Source organism: Xiphophorus hellerii, chromosome 22 (genome assembly GCF_003331165.1).
Source record: "Xiphophorus hellerii strain 12219 chromosome 22, Xiphophorus_hellerii-4.1, whole genome shotgun sequence".
NCBI lineage: Eukaryota > Metazoa > Chordata > Actinopteri > Cyprinodontiformes > Poeciliidae > Xiphophorus > Xiphophorus hellerii.
Window position 1 is genome coordinate 9,132,972 of NC_045693.1, and position 16,632 is coordinate 9,149,603.

The following is a 16,632-nucleotide window of genomic DNA, read 5'->3' on the forward strand; positions in this document are numbered from 1 at the left end:
TTGTTCAAAGTCTAATGTGACCTGGATTTTTTTCTTTTTGTTTTTTTCCTCTCCCTTGTCTCTGGGTTTTGCATCGTCCAGACGGTGGAGCTGAGTGACTGCGAGAATACCCAGGCTCTGGCCCTGCGAGTGCTACTGTCTCTCTGCAAGCACAACCAACACCGCATCCATGAAATGGACTGTTACCATGGTTACTCCATGATCCATCAGGTCCTCATCAAGTCCAAATGCATCGTAGGATATCATATGCTGAAAGTGAGTCGCACCTTGAACCCCTTGCTGTTCCTGATCCTCTATGCTGCATCTCTTTTTTTGTTTTTTTGTTTTTTTTTGTGAATCTGATCCAGTGCGACAGACCGGTTCCTCTCTGAGCCGGTGTCAGTGACCCCGCTGTTACTTGACCCTCTGGCTGTGTGTGTAATAGAGCCGCGCTGAAACCGACTCCGTCTGGTTTGATGAGACACTGACGTCTGCAGCTCCTCTGATTGCATGTCTCTCTTTAGGGTTTACACATCCTCAGATCCTTTATTGTATTTTGATTAGCGATGCCACGTTCTCGTAATTATTACAATTTGAAAGGAAACATGCTGCGCTACTGTTACGATTTATTCTCACCATTTTTTGTTATTCTGTTCAAGCTGTAAATTAAATCTCCTTTGTATCTTTTGTTGCAACCCTTCAGCCTCATCATACGGTTTAATTAGTAGTGGGCAGAGGAGGGTAAAGTACTGAAACATATTTTAACTCAAGTAAAATAAAAATTACTCAAGTATTTGATAAAAAGGCAAATCAAATGCTGAGTAACTGATCAGATAATCAATCATTTGTTTAAAAATTATATTTTCAGATGTACTAAAATATAAAGTTATGTGGAGATTTTGGTATTTTAAAAACCAGAATGATTCATATATGTAACATAATCACAGAATAGCAAAATCAGGCAAAAGAAAAATTTTTTAAAAATCAATTTCTTTCAGTATGAGACTTTAACAAAAACTGCAGGTATGGGTTTTTATCTGGTAAATTTTTTATTAAAACAACCTTGCAGTAAGCTTATTTAAGGAAGGGTAGCGAGACTTCATAATAAAATTATTCAAATAAAAGTTAAAAGTACGATGTAGTAAAAATACTTTACACTTGTATCTTTATTACCTGAGTCTTCCAGAGTCCTAAAGGACTGAAGATTTACAACCACTCCAGTGAGGCTGGTCACAGATCAGACTTTTATCAATCCTGACAAGGCTGCTCGGTGTGTAAATGTCATCCATTCCGATGGAGTCATGAGATCTTCAATAATTTAATTGGAAATATATTGATTTTCTCCCTGTCTTTGGTTCTTCATCAATCTGTTTCGGTGTGTGCCTGATGAGTCTGAACACTGACGCGTCCCGTCTTTGTAGACTCTGCTGGACGGCTGTTGCAGTGGACCGGTCCTCATCCTGGGGGACGACGGCCAGTTTCGATTGGACCCAGAGTCTGTGGCTGTGGTTCAGGACATCAGGCTGCTCTCTGACATCCTGCTGGACTGGAAGATTTGGGCCATGGCTGAGGTGAACGCACACATAGACATCAGTTTTGGCCTAAAGTCTAAAACTGATCTTGATTAATATTTAGATTCCAGAGCAGGGATCTGAAACCTGCACAAGTGGCTCTTTGGACCTTCAACAATGGCTCTTAATAACTATGACTAAAAGTGATAATGAACCAACTAATGTTTTTGAAAATAAATATATCAACAATTGCAGGTTTTTAACCATTTTTCTCTTTTTTCCTGCAATGTTACACTAAAACTACAAGTAATATGTTTTCTTGTTTGTAAAAAAAAAAAAAGTTCATCCTGTTGTGTATATCGAATAACAAACTCAGGTTTTAGCTACTTGTTGCAATAATTGCATTGAATTTCCACTCTGAAACTAAAATACCAGTAACATTATTTGTATACCCATTTTGCTGTTATTTAAAAAAATTTCTGCAAATATTAACATCTCATTGAATAAAATGCATCTTCTTTGTGAAAAGTTCAATACTTTTCTTTATTTAAAACTCAAAAAAAAAAAAGTAGACGTGTCAAAACTTATAAGTCATTCTTATTTTATAGTTCATACATCATTTGTGGTTATAATTGATATTTATTTAGCTGGACAGCGCATAGAAATGACTTGTTGGAATATAAAAGTTGCAGACCTGTTTTCAAGAGAGATACAACATTTTCATTTTGCACTTTTCAAGGTTGTTAGCTCCGTTATGAAACTTTAACAAAAACTGCAGGTGTGTGTCTGTGTCTGGTGAATTTTTGGTTAAAACAAAATTGTTCTTCATTCAGTGAAGTTACTCACCGTGCGTAGAATATCCAGAAATTTTACTCAAATAAGAGTAGTGATGCTTCATAAGAAAATTATTCAAGTAAAAGTAAAAAGTACACCCTTAAAAATACATTTCTGCAAAACGCTGCTGAGGTAAATGTAATTTACTACCCAACTCTGCTAACGTTTAAGACTTTATGCTTGTAGCCTTTATTACCTGAAGCTTCCAGAGTCCTAAAGGACTGAAGATTTATGACCATTGCAGTGAGGCTGGTCACAGATCAGACTTTTATCAATCCTGACAAGGCTGCTTGGTGTGTAAATGTCATCCGCTCAGATGGAGTCATGAGGTCTTCAATAATTTAATTGGAAATATATTGATTTTTCTCCCTGTCTTTGGTTCTTCATCAATCTGTTTTTGTGAAACTAAGTAAATGTAACTTGTTACTACCCAACTCTGCTTATATTTGCACAACACAGAACAATTTTTAATATTTCAGATTCAACATTCAGTGTTTAAAGCTGGTGAATTTCCTCTTTTTTTGACTATTTATTTAAAATATTTCTATTCAAGACTTATAAAGATGGAGAGTGATTTTTGCCTTCATCATAAGCCCTAAGTTTTGGGTTAAATGCAGATAAATTGTGCCTAATGATAAAATCACATAGTGTTTAAAAGTAATCTAATATTCTTGTTTTATTATTTGTTAGTGTGGCGTGTGGGAAACACTGCTTGCCGCTTTAGAGATCCTCATCAGGATTCATCACCCGCATCAGGTCTACAACATCCGCCAGTTCCTGAACGCTGAAGTTGTGCATCGCTTCCTGCTCACCTGCCAGGTGTTACAGGTAATCCTGCCGAATAAAGCAGCTCTAATGTCGCCTCCACTTCCTCTCTTTCGCTGTTACTAAGAATGTGTTTCTGTTAAGGAGCACCGGGACGACCATCTAACGTCCATCCCTCAGGAAGTGTCTTTGTCCTTCATCAAAATCATCCAGGAAGTGCTGGGCTCTCCTCCAGACATGAATTTGCTGAAGCTCATCTGCAACTTTCTACTGGCCGTTCACCCGCCCACCAACACCTACGTCTGTCACACTCCATCCAGCTTCTACTTCTCGCTGCACATCGGTAAGGAAGCGGTCCAGCTGAACTCAGCACCTTTAAAAAGGGGCAGTATCATGTAAAATTAACTTTTTTGAGCTTTATATCATGTTATAATCTTGTTCCCTCCTCAAAAACATACCTGGAGTGCTTTGATTCTTTCATGCATGCTTGAGAAATCCTTTAATCTCTATGGCAACCATTCAGCTGTGCAAAACACCTGAGTGGACCTAGCCCCGCCTTCTAGATGCAGCTCCTCTTCTGAGCTGCAGTTTCTAAGCTTCTGCCTCACGGAGCAGCACTCCTCCGTGACTTTCTCACTCGGCTCCTTCAGACTAGCTAACAACAATTAGCAACCACCTGGTGAAACATTTACTGAGCTCATTATATCAGCTACTTCTCATATAATGCTAAAAACATTGCTAAATTGGTTAACTCTGTTCGGCTGAATGTCGGCCACCGTAACTGCACGGCACTTTGCGCTGTCTGAAAAATTCCAACAGTTTCTGTAAGAGGAGACGTTGCACTTCCCAGCCAATATGGGGTTATTGTGGTAATTTCACTCTAGCCATTGCAGGAAGCATGTTTTTCTTCATTTTAGTCTGATGAAACTATCTTTTAATTGACTGCAAATTGTAAATAACTGCTAGAATATTGAAAGAAATGATGTAAAATTGCACTGTATGCCTGTAAAATACATGATACTGGCCCTTTAAATCAAAGCCTTAGTGATTCAAAGCTCTGAGCTCTCCTTGATGTTTCTCAGATGGAAAGTTGTACCAGGAAAAGGTACAGTCCATTATGTACTTGAGACGCTCCAACAGCGGAGGAAGGTCTGCCAGCAGCTCCGTCATGTCTCTCTCCCCGACTGTTTTTGCTGACGGCCCCCATGAAGGTACATGTGCAGGTCACCACACTGCTCTACAGCATTAAGTACAAATGATCAGTTTGTCCTACAGCTGGGCAATACATTGATTCTACCGATTAATCAGATTTTTAGTTTTGAAAATATAATTTTTGAAAAATCTGGATTTTGTTCACCAAGGCTCTCCCTGGGTTTCCATCATTCAGAGTGATGTCAGCACCCTGAGCAGGGCGGCCATCTTGTTTGACGGTTGTGTTTTACAGCTTCTGTTCACTTGGATTTGGAAATCAGGTCAACTCTACAACAAAATATAAGAGCCAGTCTAAGACATTTTTCTTTTATAATTGCAAGAATAAAGTTATAATTTTAGGAGAATGACGTATAAATGTTATGAGAAGTCCAACATGAAAAATTAACCATCCTTTTTTCTAATTAAAACTGCTTTTTTAACCTCATAATTCTCAGACATTCTTGTGGTAAAATAATATCTTTATTCTACAAATATTATGACTAAAATATATTATGCCTATATTTTTGTAAACAAACAAAAATTCTTGTAGCTTGATCCTAATACTCCATCGTACAACTCACTGAAGGAATGACAGAAATTAAAGCCAAATTGTATGGAAAAGGGATAGGTTGAAATATGCATGAGCGAAGATTTGACAACTTTTTACTGAAGTCTTGCACAGCAAACCTGAACAAGTGAACTGGTATCATTCCCAGGCCATCTTCTAGCTCCTTCGCCTGAACATGGAGGTGATGATCAGTCTTTACGGCCTCCCAGTGTGGCTCCGTCTCCGTACTCCTCGCCTCTGGTGATGCCTTGCGTCGGCCACGGCAGCTCGAGCGACGCGGCCGAGGGCGACGATGTCTCCCGGGCCTCCCAGCAGGCTCTCGGCAGCACGGAGACTCTCAAGAAGGTCGGAGGCGACGAGCAGCTCCTGAGCAGCTGTGAGTCTGCCAAGACGATCTGCGACTCCAAGGACGCGGGGGAGGGCAGAGCGCCACGGACGCCTTCAATCAGCGTGGAGGAGGAGCGGGACGAGGCGGCGGAAGTAGACAGTCCGGTGGAGGGCAGCGTGGGGGGGGTGGAATCAGAGGACTGGGCCAGCGAGGAGGTGCCGCGTCGCCCCGACAGCCTGAAGGGCATCCAATCCTTCCAGAGGAGCCACAGCAACCTGACCAGTTTGGGTCTGGCCTTTCCGTTCCCTAATGGTTCGCTGGCGGTCGCCCGCTGGCCCAGTGCAGCTGACCGGGCTTCGATGCCTGAAGACTGGGAAAGCTACACGTACTCGCCCGGCTCCGACAGAACGCACAGCAAGGCAGAGGCTAATGACAGGTCAATACAGTAAAAACAACCCTCCTGTTTAATAAAGTCAGTACTATAACAGGTTTTATCTCTCAGGTCCAGTACGGAGGACTGCTTGGTCCTGATCTGCTGCGGACTCTATGATCTCCTGAGGGGCGTCCTGCTGCTGCTGCCTGACCTCATGCTGGAGGAGGTCATGGACAAGTTGATTCAGCCAGAGGCGCTCATCGTATTGGTCAATCATCCCTCACCGCTCATCCAGCAAGGCGTCATGAAGGTGGATCCAAATCTACTTCCTGTTGTTTGGATTATTGTGGTTTAAAGCAGGGATGCACCAATCATCTTTTTTCTACTAACGCTACAGAAACAGATACAGTGAGGAGGTTAGGTATCAGCCAATACCGATCCAATACAGAAAAACAGTCCTAAAATGTTTAAATGTTTCTGTTTTGAAACACTGACATAAATGTACTGATTTATATTCATTAGGTCTGCACCAATACAGCACATTTAAATACACCAATAACGTCACAACTTTGGTCAAACATGTGAAACCAACTTTAATTTGTTCAGTCAGGACAATTAGGACTACAACAGCCGATGTAAAATAAATAATAAAGAAACTGAAACTGACAAAAACAACAGGTTAACATGGTCAAACATGTAAGAACAAACTGCAACAAACTTTCTTTCAAATGGTTCAGAAAGTGCGAGACTCCTACCGCCACCAACTTTGTTTAGCTTAGTTTGAGAGATTGAGCGGCTAACGTCTTTCCTCTGCCTACATCCCCAGAATGCAGTGCGTCTCTGGATCAGAACTTGAATGGCGGTGGCGGGGTAACTGGAGTATAATCCAGTAATAATCCATAACATTTCAAATGAAAGCATCAATCTGAATCAATGAATATTCTATATAATGAATATTACATTTTCTATCAGATGTTTTATTTATTCATATTGATCACGTGTGCATCACAATATATAGTTATTGATTTATTGTTCAGCCATAGTGGAAGGATAATTCATCATTATCCAAATGCTTTTTTAAAATTTATTTATTTTAAATTTCCCACTGAGCCACACCAATGGGACTCTCCTCGCTCATCTTTGCGACTCTACATTATTGACCACAGTACAAGACCGTGTAACGCGCTGCCTCCGCGGGAGAGTTTAATCTAAACTCTTCAGATTAATCCCATGTGATATGGTGTTGGCATTTATAGCCATAGTTTAAAGACATTTTTTTTCTCTTTATTGCTTCCAGCTCCTAGACGCCTATTTCAGCAGAGCTTTCAAAGAGCAGAAGGAGAAGTTTCTGAAGAACCACGGCTTCTCGCTGCTGGCCAACCAGCTGTACATTCACCAGGGCAGCCAGGGGCTGCTGGAGTGCTTTCTGGAGATGCTGTTTGGGCGCCCCATGGGCCTAGAAGAAGAGTGAGTCAACAGAACCCCTTAGCATGATACTACCACCACCCTGCTTGGTAGGAGCATTTGTTTAAAAGCGTCACCTTTGCTCCTCCAAACACATTTCTTTTTACTATCAAATACCTCAATCATTGTCTTGTCTAACCAGGACTGTTTTCTACAGAAGATGGTTGTGTTGATTGTAACCATGGAAGCACAGATCGACTTTTTTCACTTCCGATACTGATACTGTTATCTGAGGTTTAGTATCGGCCAATACGGAGAAAAAGTGCTGAAATAACTGAAAACAATATTTTTTTAAAACATAAATGTACTGAATTACAAGTTTATTTGATAACTCTGCACCAATATAGTACAGTTTGTATTTTCTTCTAATTCATGTAAAGCACTTTGAACAGCATTGGTGCTGAAAATATGCTATATTAATAAAATTACCTTACCTTAACTTACCTTAAATACACCAATAACTTGGTCAAACATGTAAAACCAGCTTTAATTTGTTCAGTCAAGGTCATTAGGGGTATAACAGCCCAAATATATAAGAAATAAACTTCAACAGATTTTCTTGCAATTAGGAATTCTAAATATAATGTAAAATAAATAATAAAGCATAGAATTAGACAGCATAGATCTGCCCTTATGCTTTAGCCACTGATACCTGATGTAGAATATTTTACAATATTGGCATGGATACAGAAATTAATATCGGCTGAGTACGTCTCTTATTATAACATCAATAACAACTTTTTTCACCCCGTTCTTGCTTTTAAAATGTTTTTTTTTTTTTGTGGAATCATCACTTTAAAAATAATATTGGAAACATGATTATCCACTCAGTCCCCACAGTGAGTGCATTGATCACTCTCACTGGAGCTGTATGTTTGTGAATCCCGCCTCTTATTGTTTTCCCTTGTTTCCTTCTCCACAGTCTTGACCTGGAGGAAATGGAAAATATCTCACCTTTCAGAAGGCGCTGCATCATCCCGGTGTTGGGTCTTATTGAGAACTCCCTTTGTGAGAACTCCTTGGTGCACAACATCCTTTGTATGCTGCTGCAGCTTGTCAACGCCTGCCCCAAACTGGCAGACATCCTGCTGGACCACGGGCTGCTCTACGTGCTCTTCAACACTCTTTCTACCCTGAACGGCATGGAGAATGGGTAAGGCAGCCAGAACAGACGAGAAGTTGTAACACAGCATTAAATCATTAATCCTCTTTCTGCTGCTCTGCGTTGCGTGACTTTGTGTGCTTTTTGTTTCCACTTTCTACCTCGCCATTCTGCAGTATCCCTCTGAATGATTACAAGCTCCTGGTGTGTGACATCCAGCAGATGCTAGTCGCTGTGACTATCCACTCCTGCAGCTCCTCGGGGTCCCAGTACTTCCGCATCATCGAAGACCTCATTACTCTGCTGGGTTTCATGCAAACCAGCAAGATGAGGCGCACCCAAGGTGAGGGATGCATTTCTAGCATTCAGCACACATCCACACAGCAAGCCGGGCTTCTCATCTGCTGCGTTCTGATGTGGAGGACGAAGCCAAGCGGCCGGGTTCTGCTGCAGAAAAAAACTAAAATAACCTCAGAGTGAAAAAGTAGAAAAGAGATCTCATTTTGCTGCTGATAAATTGACTGTCTGGGAATATCTCTTTCCTGTCAATTTTACCTTTAAAATAAGATTTTTAACTTTTGCAACTAATGACTTTTTTATTATTTTGACACTTAATCCAATAATCAGATAAATACATTGGGACATTTTGCTGATTTTTCATTTAGTTTTTTAGTAGAAAATATTAGAAATACATTAAAAATGCACATAAACAATTCAGCTCCTCTTATTTAATTTGGAAAACAAACATTTTGCTGCCTAAAATAAAATAACAGCAATTCTTTAGTGTACACTTAATCATTTATAGCAACAAAGAAAAACACTTCTAACATCAAAATGTGAAAAGTTCAGCCTTTTCTGCTCAACTTAACACCAACATTAAAAAGAAGATTAATGATTCGACAAAGATTCTACAAAGATAACTAATAAAAGATTGAGTCATTTATTTTTGTACAGAATTTAAAACTATGCCACTTGAGTTTTGGGTAAGACATATTTACAAATAGATTTTTTATTGTCTCTTAAATACTAAATGTATTTATTTTTGTACAGTTTTGGGTTAGTTACTGGTCTGAGTTGTTCTTTCTTTATAGTCTCTATACTCGAGTACTAAATTAGTTGATTATTATTTCAATAATCGACTAATCTGATTGTTTCAGACTCATGTTAAAACTGAATGTAGTTGTACTCTCCTTAACTATAATCTCAAGTTTTACAGGGTTTTCTTTGTCGTTTTTGTATATATTGATAACCGTTTGAACTCTGAAGTCATAAAATTAAGGTGTTTTTTAAAAGCTCATGTGGTAAACCTTTTAAAATAAGCACGTTCAATCTGTTTCTTCAGAAATGGCTGTGGCCTTGCAGTTTAGAGTCCTCCAGTCAGCCATCGAGTTCATAAAGACGACGGCCAACCAGGAGCCTTCGAAGCTGAGCAGTGCTGTTAACACGCCGACCTCTCCGCATCACGCCATCTATCAGAAGCGTAAGAGCATAGCAGGTGAACGCTACAGACTTGATGCGTGTTTTTAAAGGTTTTTTCCATCTGTCGGTTTGTTGATCCTCGTGTCGTCCTGCTCTTAAGGTTCCGTTGCCATGAAAGACTCCATTATCCCCCGCATCCCCAGACAGCACTACTGCTCCTATGGCCAAATCCCAATGCCCTCCCCCTTCAGCTTCCTGTCCCAGGACTCCCCTTACCCCTCCCCCACCGGCACGCCTTCGTACATGCTCCACTGTGATGCAGGTAGCTGGGATTCACAGTCCACAGTGGAGACAGTCCAGCATCTCTCCCGTGTTTGCCGTGAACTCAGATCCTTTCCCTCGCTTTAGGGTTTAACGTTGCCCGGCATCCTCAGCTGCTGCTGGTGCTTTCGAGTCGAATGCTTACACGAGTCAGTGTCAAGCATTTCAATAAACATCACTGCAAAAACACTGAATTTCTGGTTTAGTTTCTTGTGCAAATATCACAAAATAAACTTGCATGCAACTTTCCACAAATTGTAACTTCTAATATGGGGAAAATGTCAGATTATTTTACTCATAACTAGTACTTTTTCATAAATGGTTAGGAATTATTGACTTAAAAACCCCATATTTCTTTTTGTTTATCTTGTTTCAAGTATACTGAGATATTTGCATTAGAAACTAAACCTAAAATAATTGCTAGTATTTTGCGTTTTTGCAGTATAATCATCGTCTCTTTGAAAGATCCTTATCTGGAAACTTATTCAGTGCTTCGCAAAAGTATTCACACCCTCAAACGTGTTTTGTTTTTTTTTTTCTTTACATTTTCTCTTGTTGCAAGCACAAACATCCAATTTATTTAACTGGGATTTCATGTAACTGATCATTGGTCTGCAACCTTTGGCTCTTTGGACTTTCCACAATGTCGTCTTAATAGCTTTAGCTACAAAAGTTATTATATCTGTTTTTATATCTGTTTTAAATATGGATATAACAAATAATGCAGGTTTTTAACCATTTTGAATTTTTTCTGCCATAAATGTATTCAATTTTCACAAAAAAATTACATTAAAAGTACCAGAAATATATCTTTAGATCTGTTTTTTCATACATTGTAAACTGTGTTTTTTTTAAAAAAAAGGCATTCTCTTTTATTATTTTATTTTAAATCCTAAACATATAAATAAAACATTGGTTCTTTAAAATTGAGAAGAAATTTCCTAAAATAGATATTTTAAAAAGAAGTTTTTTTTGCCATAAAGTCATGCGACAATTGCGACTATATGAGCAAAGTTTTTCTTTTAAGTTGTAATGGTTGCAGACCAACAACACAACCTGCAGTAGTGCATAATTGTGAAGCGCAAATAAAAATATCAAAAGTGTAGCAGGCATTTTAATTCAACCTTTTTATTTGTAAGAAAAATTTTATATGTAATTTTTCTTCCACTTCACTATTTTGCATTACTTTATTTTGGTTTATCATATTTAACTAAATAAAAAAATAAATTGGAAGTTTTAGGTTGTAATGAAATCAAATGTGAACAAATCCAAGATGTCTGAATATTTTAGTCAGACTCTTTCTTTAGAGGTTATTGTAACCAACCGAGCTCATTGTTAGCGTTGCCCCCTGTAGGCCGGCGCCGGTTCTCTCTGGCCCAGACGGACTCTCTCCTGATGCGGATGCGTTCCGTCGCCAGCGATGAGCTCCACCAGATGATGCAGAGGAGGATGAGCCAGGAAAACCCAATCCGTGCCAGCGAGACTGAGTTTGTCCAACGGCTGCAGAGACTTGTGGTTCTGGCCGTCAACAGAATGATCTACTACGGTAAACTTCGTCTGATCCTTGGAGTTATCCCTTCTAATTGTCCCCGTCTGTCATATAATTCTGGTTTCTGTTTGAATGTTTCCCTTGTTTCAGACGTGAGTGAGGATTTATTTGACCTGCTGAACATCCCGGACTCTCCGGACCACCACATCTTCACGCCGGATCCGGGGGATCAAGCGCACGACGAAAGCGGGTCGTGCTCCGTCCCGCACTCTCCAACTCCTTTTATCCTTCCACATGCCAGCAAGAAGAGTTTTCAGAAGGACATTCTGAAGCTCATGACGGACGGGATCAAAATCAGCCTGGTATGACAACTTTATTTCTTTACATTTTTCACTAAAGCATCTGTGCTTTAGTTACACTGCAAAAACACAAAATCTTACCGAGTATTTTTTGTCTGGTTTCTAGTGCATTACATTGGTACACTTGAAATGTGACAAAACTAACATACAGTAACTTTTCAGAAAGAAGTAGGAGCTTGTTTTAAGTAAAAATAATTCTTTAACGTTGAAAAATTTGTAGTTTCATCTCCAAATTATTAAACTAGTAACAAGACATTTTTTCCATCCATAAGTCTGTTTATTTATACTTTCACTTAAAGAGGAACTATTATTATTTGGGTTTCTACTGCTTCTAAAAGCAGCCCAAGTGCTTAAAAAAACATCTGTCCATTTTTTGCCAATAAGTTCATGTTTTTTAGTGTGTGGAAAATGGGCCGTTTCAAAAACATCCCGATTATTAAGTCGCAATTGTTACTTAGCAACCCAAGCAGAGCTCCAGCACGTTTGGTCGGCTAGTTTTAATGCTGTATTTGCCGTACAATGGCTGTGGGAAAGCACAGGTGTTTAGTTGTTGACTTACCATTCAGAAACCACTTGTTGGTTGTGCAGGAGGCTCTACTTCTGCTTTTCAAAGATGTACGATTGCATAATGGCGCATCTGTTTGCAGCCATTTTTACCTGTGACTTAGCAGACTAAAATCTGATTGTCTAAGTGCAATTTTGTGTGTAAAAAGTGTAATGAATGTTTTGTGTAGCCCACAAACCTATCCTAGCCTGTTCAAGTAAATCTAATAAGTCACCTTTAAGTACGGAGTTCCAGCACTTTTTCCACCACTGACCATTTTTTTCTGTGTGTCAGAGATCTTCTGTATTTTCTGTCTACTAATTGTTTTTGTCGTGCGGATGCAGGGCAGCACCGGTCGTGGCGGAGCCCCAAACCATCAGTGGCGTCGGATCCTGTGGTCCTGCAGGGACACTTTCAGGGTGCAGATAGGCCGTCTCCTGGTGCACACGCTCAGCCCTTCACTTCCATTGCAGGACAGAAAGGAGGCACTTGAGTTTGTGTTTGATCACAAGCATATAGATATCCTCAAGGAGAGCCTGAGCCCAGGACTAGAGGTGAATAAGAAACCCTCGCTTCTCCTTGATTATTCCTTTGAGCTGCTCACGTTGGGTTTTACCCTGAAACTCTGTTTCCCTCAGCACGGGCCGAAACTGAGCCTGTACCTGTTCGAGATGCTGCACGATCACAAAGACGAGATGACGAAGGAGGAGCAAAGCGCCGTGGGTGTCTTCATGACCTCTCTGAAGCTTTGTGGCCATCGCTGCATCCCACTCAACGCGCCGCATAAACACGACCTGCTCAAGGCCATAAAGGAGGTAAAAGCTGTCATTGTGAAGGAGTAGACGGGAGCTTCCAGGGTGGAAATCACCGTCACTATTTCATCGTTATAAGTCAGAAATATTAAAAAAATTCTGCTTTATTGATGCAGGAAAAGATGAAGTTTGAAGCAGAAGAGAAGACTAGCAAAGCTGCATGGGAAAAGAAAATGGCAAACACGCAGAAAAAGTAAGTTGGGAGTCTTGTTTTATTTATTTTTTATTTTATTTTATTTTTTCACATAATTGTTAAAACTGTCGCCATGTTGTGACTGTATAACATGAGACAAATAATCTGTGAAAAGATTGATCTCCTTCACCACCTCCTTGTCCTGCTACTGCCATCTGAAGAAATGCACCGCTCCCGGTCAAAAACAACCAATCAGAACAAGGAGGAAAGTATTAGCGCTGTCAATCATCCTCGTGAACTTGGTGCTAAATGTGCTAGTGGAGGAAAAACAACTCAAAATTACAGGAAAACCATTATCAGTGCTAACTAGCCTTAGCTCTGCAGATAGCTGTATCGTACCAGAGAGTAAGGGAGCTGCAGACACAAGGGCATGATTGACACCGCTAAGACCTTCCTCTGAGCTCTGATTGGTTGTTTCTTATTAGCACAGATCATCTCTCCTACTATACTTTTACTATATATTGGAAAATACGTTTTTATAAATGTTACAAATTACAGCTTTAAACAGAAAAAAATGTTGGTGGATGATTATTTTTAATTCTCTCTTATTCCTGCTCAGCCTAATTCAGAGGCTTGATGGGAAATCCAAGGATATTTCCAAGATTGCGGCTGATATTACCCAAAATGTGTCTCTACGGCAAGGCATGGAGAGGAAGAAAGTCATCCAGCACATCAGGGGTTTGTACAAGACCGACCTGAGCGCCAGTCGCCACTGGCAGGAGCTGGTGCAGCAGCTCACACACGACCGGTGGGTGAACAAACAGCTTCATTTGCTTTAGAAATATTGGTTACAAAAACCGAGCTGATTTTATGATCATATCATTTTAAAATTATTTTTTGTTGTCTTAAAAAGTCTGAAGTACAGAAAAAATAAAATTATGTATTGAATAAAAATTTTCCACAACATAAAAATGTGACCTTATGAAAAAAATTATTGCTTAACTGTGCTAAGTAATTTTCACACTGAACATGATGTCTAGTTCAAGATATATTGTTTTATTTTAAACTAATTAAACTGAACTGTTTTTTGTTTTTCTGGGTTCTCCCTGTGCATAAGTGTTTTCTCTCCAGGTACTCTTCTGCATAGCAAAACGTTCTTAATAGAAGGTTTTATTTTACATAATTTGAAACAAAAACTATGCCACGTGAGAGGTTTTAGGTAGAACAGGTTTACAAAGGATTGTTTTTATCTTAAATGTCAAATATATATATATATATATATATATATATATATATATATTTGTACAATTCTGGCTTAACTGCTGCTCTGAATGTGTTGTTCTTTCAGCAATTAGCTTTTTCTTAAGTCTTAATCGATTCCTAAATTAGTTATCAATTAATAATTTTTCAATCCTACTTTCAAAGCTTATAGCACATCAATAAATACTGCAAAAAATTTGACCAAATGAATTAAAACAGTCGTATTTTGATGTCACAAACTGTCCAACAACGAAGTGGACGTCTGAGTATTTAATTCTGAAAAAATCTGCAGTTTGGAAATGAAAATATGCAGAAACTGCAGTGGTATTCCAGACTTTCTAAGAAGTAAAATCTGGGTTTATTTTGTGTTTCAGCGCCGTTTGGTACGACCAGACGTCTTACCCGACGTCGTGGCAGCTGGATCCCACTGAAGGGCCAAACCGGGAACGGCGGCGGCTGCAGCGGTGCTACCTCACCATACCAAACAAATACCTGCTCAAAGACAGACGGAAACCTGAGGGTGAATAAACTCTGATTAAGTTCCTCTTCCAAAGCTTTTGCTGCATCATATTTTTAAACATTTGATCTCTGTCCTGTGTTCAGAAACAGTGAAACCTCCTCTGTCCTTCCTGTTTGAGGACAAAACTCACTCCTTCTTCTCCTCTACTGTTAAGGACAAAGCCACCAGCGAGTCCATCAGGTAAAGCTCACTGATTTTCTAAACGCTACGTTGATCTCAGGTGTTAAAGAAATGTATTTCTGTTCTCAGGTTCACCAGACGATGCACCAGCGTCGCCCCGTCCAGAGAGACAGCGGGAGAGTTGCTGCTGGGTAAAACGCTGACCGTCGCTAACAGCAGCTGCACACAGCAAAAACACAAAATACTACCAACTAATTTTGGTTCAGTTTTCAGTGCAAATATCTTAGTACATGTGAAATAAAACCAAACTAATTTACAAAATGCTTTTTAGCAAGATATAGGAGTTTGTTTAGAGTCAATAATTCCTTGACATTAATGAAAAAGTACTAGGTCCACTGGCAGATTATTCACTTATAAAATGGCAAAGATGTCTTATTTTAAGTAGCTGCATTTCCATTACAAATATGCACAAATCTTTGTCCCAAAAACACAATTTTGAGATTTCTGTTTCCATTAACCCTTCCAAACTGAACAGATCGGCGACGATCCAGCCAAATTTGCAGTACCGTAATTCCGCCACAATGTGCGCTATCTGAACAATTCCAACAGTTTCTGAAAGAGGAGATGTTGCGCTTCCCAGCCGATATCGGGTTATTACGGTAATTTCACTCCCGCCGTAGCAGGAAGTGAAATTAATCTGATGAAACAATCCTTTAATAGACGAAAATAACTTGCTAGATATTGAAAGTTCCAGTTGTTATGGATAAATGGGCAAATATATTTACTCACAGGACTTTTAAAGAACTGCGTACAATTAAAGTAAGCAAAAATAATGAGGCAGAGATTTGAAAATTAGGCCTTAAATGGTTAAATAAGAAATTAAATTAAAATCATGTGTGAAAAGTTATTTATTAGTTGGTTTTGTCTTATTTCAAGTGTATTAAAATGTCTGCAATAGAAAGTAGACAAAGAAAATTGCTATGATTTGGTCGTTTTGCAGTGCAGGCACAGACACAAAGAGTAAACGTTCTCTGAATCTAACTCTTCTCTTCCTCACAGGAAAGTCTGGGATGTACTTTGTGGAGGACAACGCCGCTGATGCTCACGACAGCCAAGTAAATGGCTGAGTTAGTGGACTGATGTTCCGCTGACTCGCTCAAATCTAAACGCGTTTTTCGTTTGAATAGATCCTTCAGGGCGAGACGGAGGCACCGTCTTTCTCTTGGACGTACGAGGAAATCAAGGAAGTGCACAAGCGATGGTGGCAGCTGAGAGACAACGCAGTGGAGATATTTCTGACCAACGGCAGGACGTTGCTGTTAGCCTTTGACAACACCAAGGTGATGCAGAAAGTTTTAAAATGAAATAAAACTCGAAGGGTTTTAGTCGAGAACATTTGCTTTTCAAATGAAAGAAGGATTTAAAATTTTTCCTGCATAATTGAAAACAAACAAGGCTGTGTTCACTTTTCTCCTTAATTAATAAATATAAATGAATTAATATTAATTTCACCTGTATTTATAGAGGTTTAATCTTTAAA

The 16,632-nt window shown here is 39.4% G+C and overlaps 1 protein-coding gene across 8 annotated transcripts in view; it reads left to right on the forward strand.

The window, feature by feature from the left end:
• Window positions 1-16,632, forward strand: part of lyst (lysosomal trafficking regulator) — an 81,253-nt gene that overhangs the window by 51,830 nt on the left and 12,791 nt on the right. For 6 of the 8 annotated variants that reach the window (XM_032553162.1, XM_032553163.1, XM_032553166.1 and 3 more), the window contains 22 exons: window positions 82-255; window positions 1,401-1,550; window positions 3,015-3,152; window positions 3,234-3,432; window positions 4,172-4,300; window positions 4,997-5,612; window positions 5,679-5,859; window positions 6,847-7,016; window positions 7,936-8,166; window positions 8,292-8,458; window positions 9,458-9,610; window positions 11,210-11,401; window positions 11,495-11,706; window positions 12,592-12,801; window positions 12,886-13,062; window positions 13,176-13,252; window positions 13,812-14,000; window positions 14,827-14,972; window positions 15,056-15,152; window positions 15,222-15,283; window positions 16,152-16,207; window positions 16,280-16,432. In XM_032553162.1, the coding sequence (XP_032409053.1) occupies window positions 82-255; window positions 1,401-1,550; window positions 3,015-3,152; window positions 3,234-3,432; window positions 4,172-4,300; window positions 4,997-5,612; window positions 5,679-5,859; window positions 6,847-7,016; window positions 7,936-8,166; window positions 8,292-8,458; window positions 9,458-9,610; window positions 11,210-11,401; window positions 11,495-11,706; window positions 12,592-12,801; window positions 12,886-13,062; window positions 13,176-13,252; window positions 13,812-14,000; window positions 14,827-14,972; window positions 15,056-15,152; window positions 15,222-15,283; window positions 16,152-16,207; window positions 16,280-16,432 (3,879 nt within the window). The remainder of the gene's footprint in view (window positions 1-81; window positions 256-1,400; window positions 1,551-3,014; window positions 3,153-3,233; window positions 3,433-4,171; window positions 4,301-4,996; window positions 5,613-5,678; window positions 5,860-6,846; window positions 7,017-7,935; window positions 8,167-8,291; window positions 8,459-9,457; window positions 9,611-11,209; window positions 11,402-11,494; window positions 11,707-12,591; window positions 12,802-12,885; window positions 13,063-13,175; window positions 13,253-13,811; window positions 14,001-14,826; window positions 14,973-15,055; window positions 15,153-15,221; window positions 15,284-16,151; window positions 16,208-16,279; window positions 16,433-16,632) is intronic. The other 2 variants (XM_032553167.1, XM_032553165.1) reach the window with 2 other exon arrangements.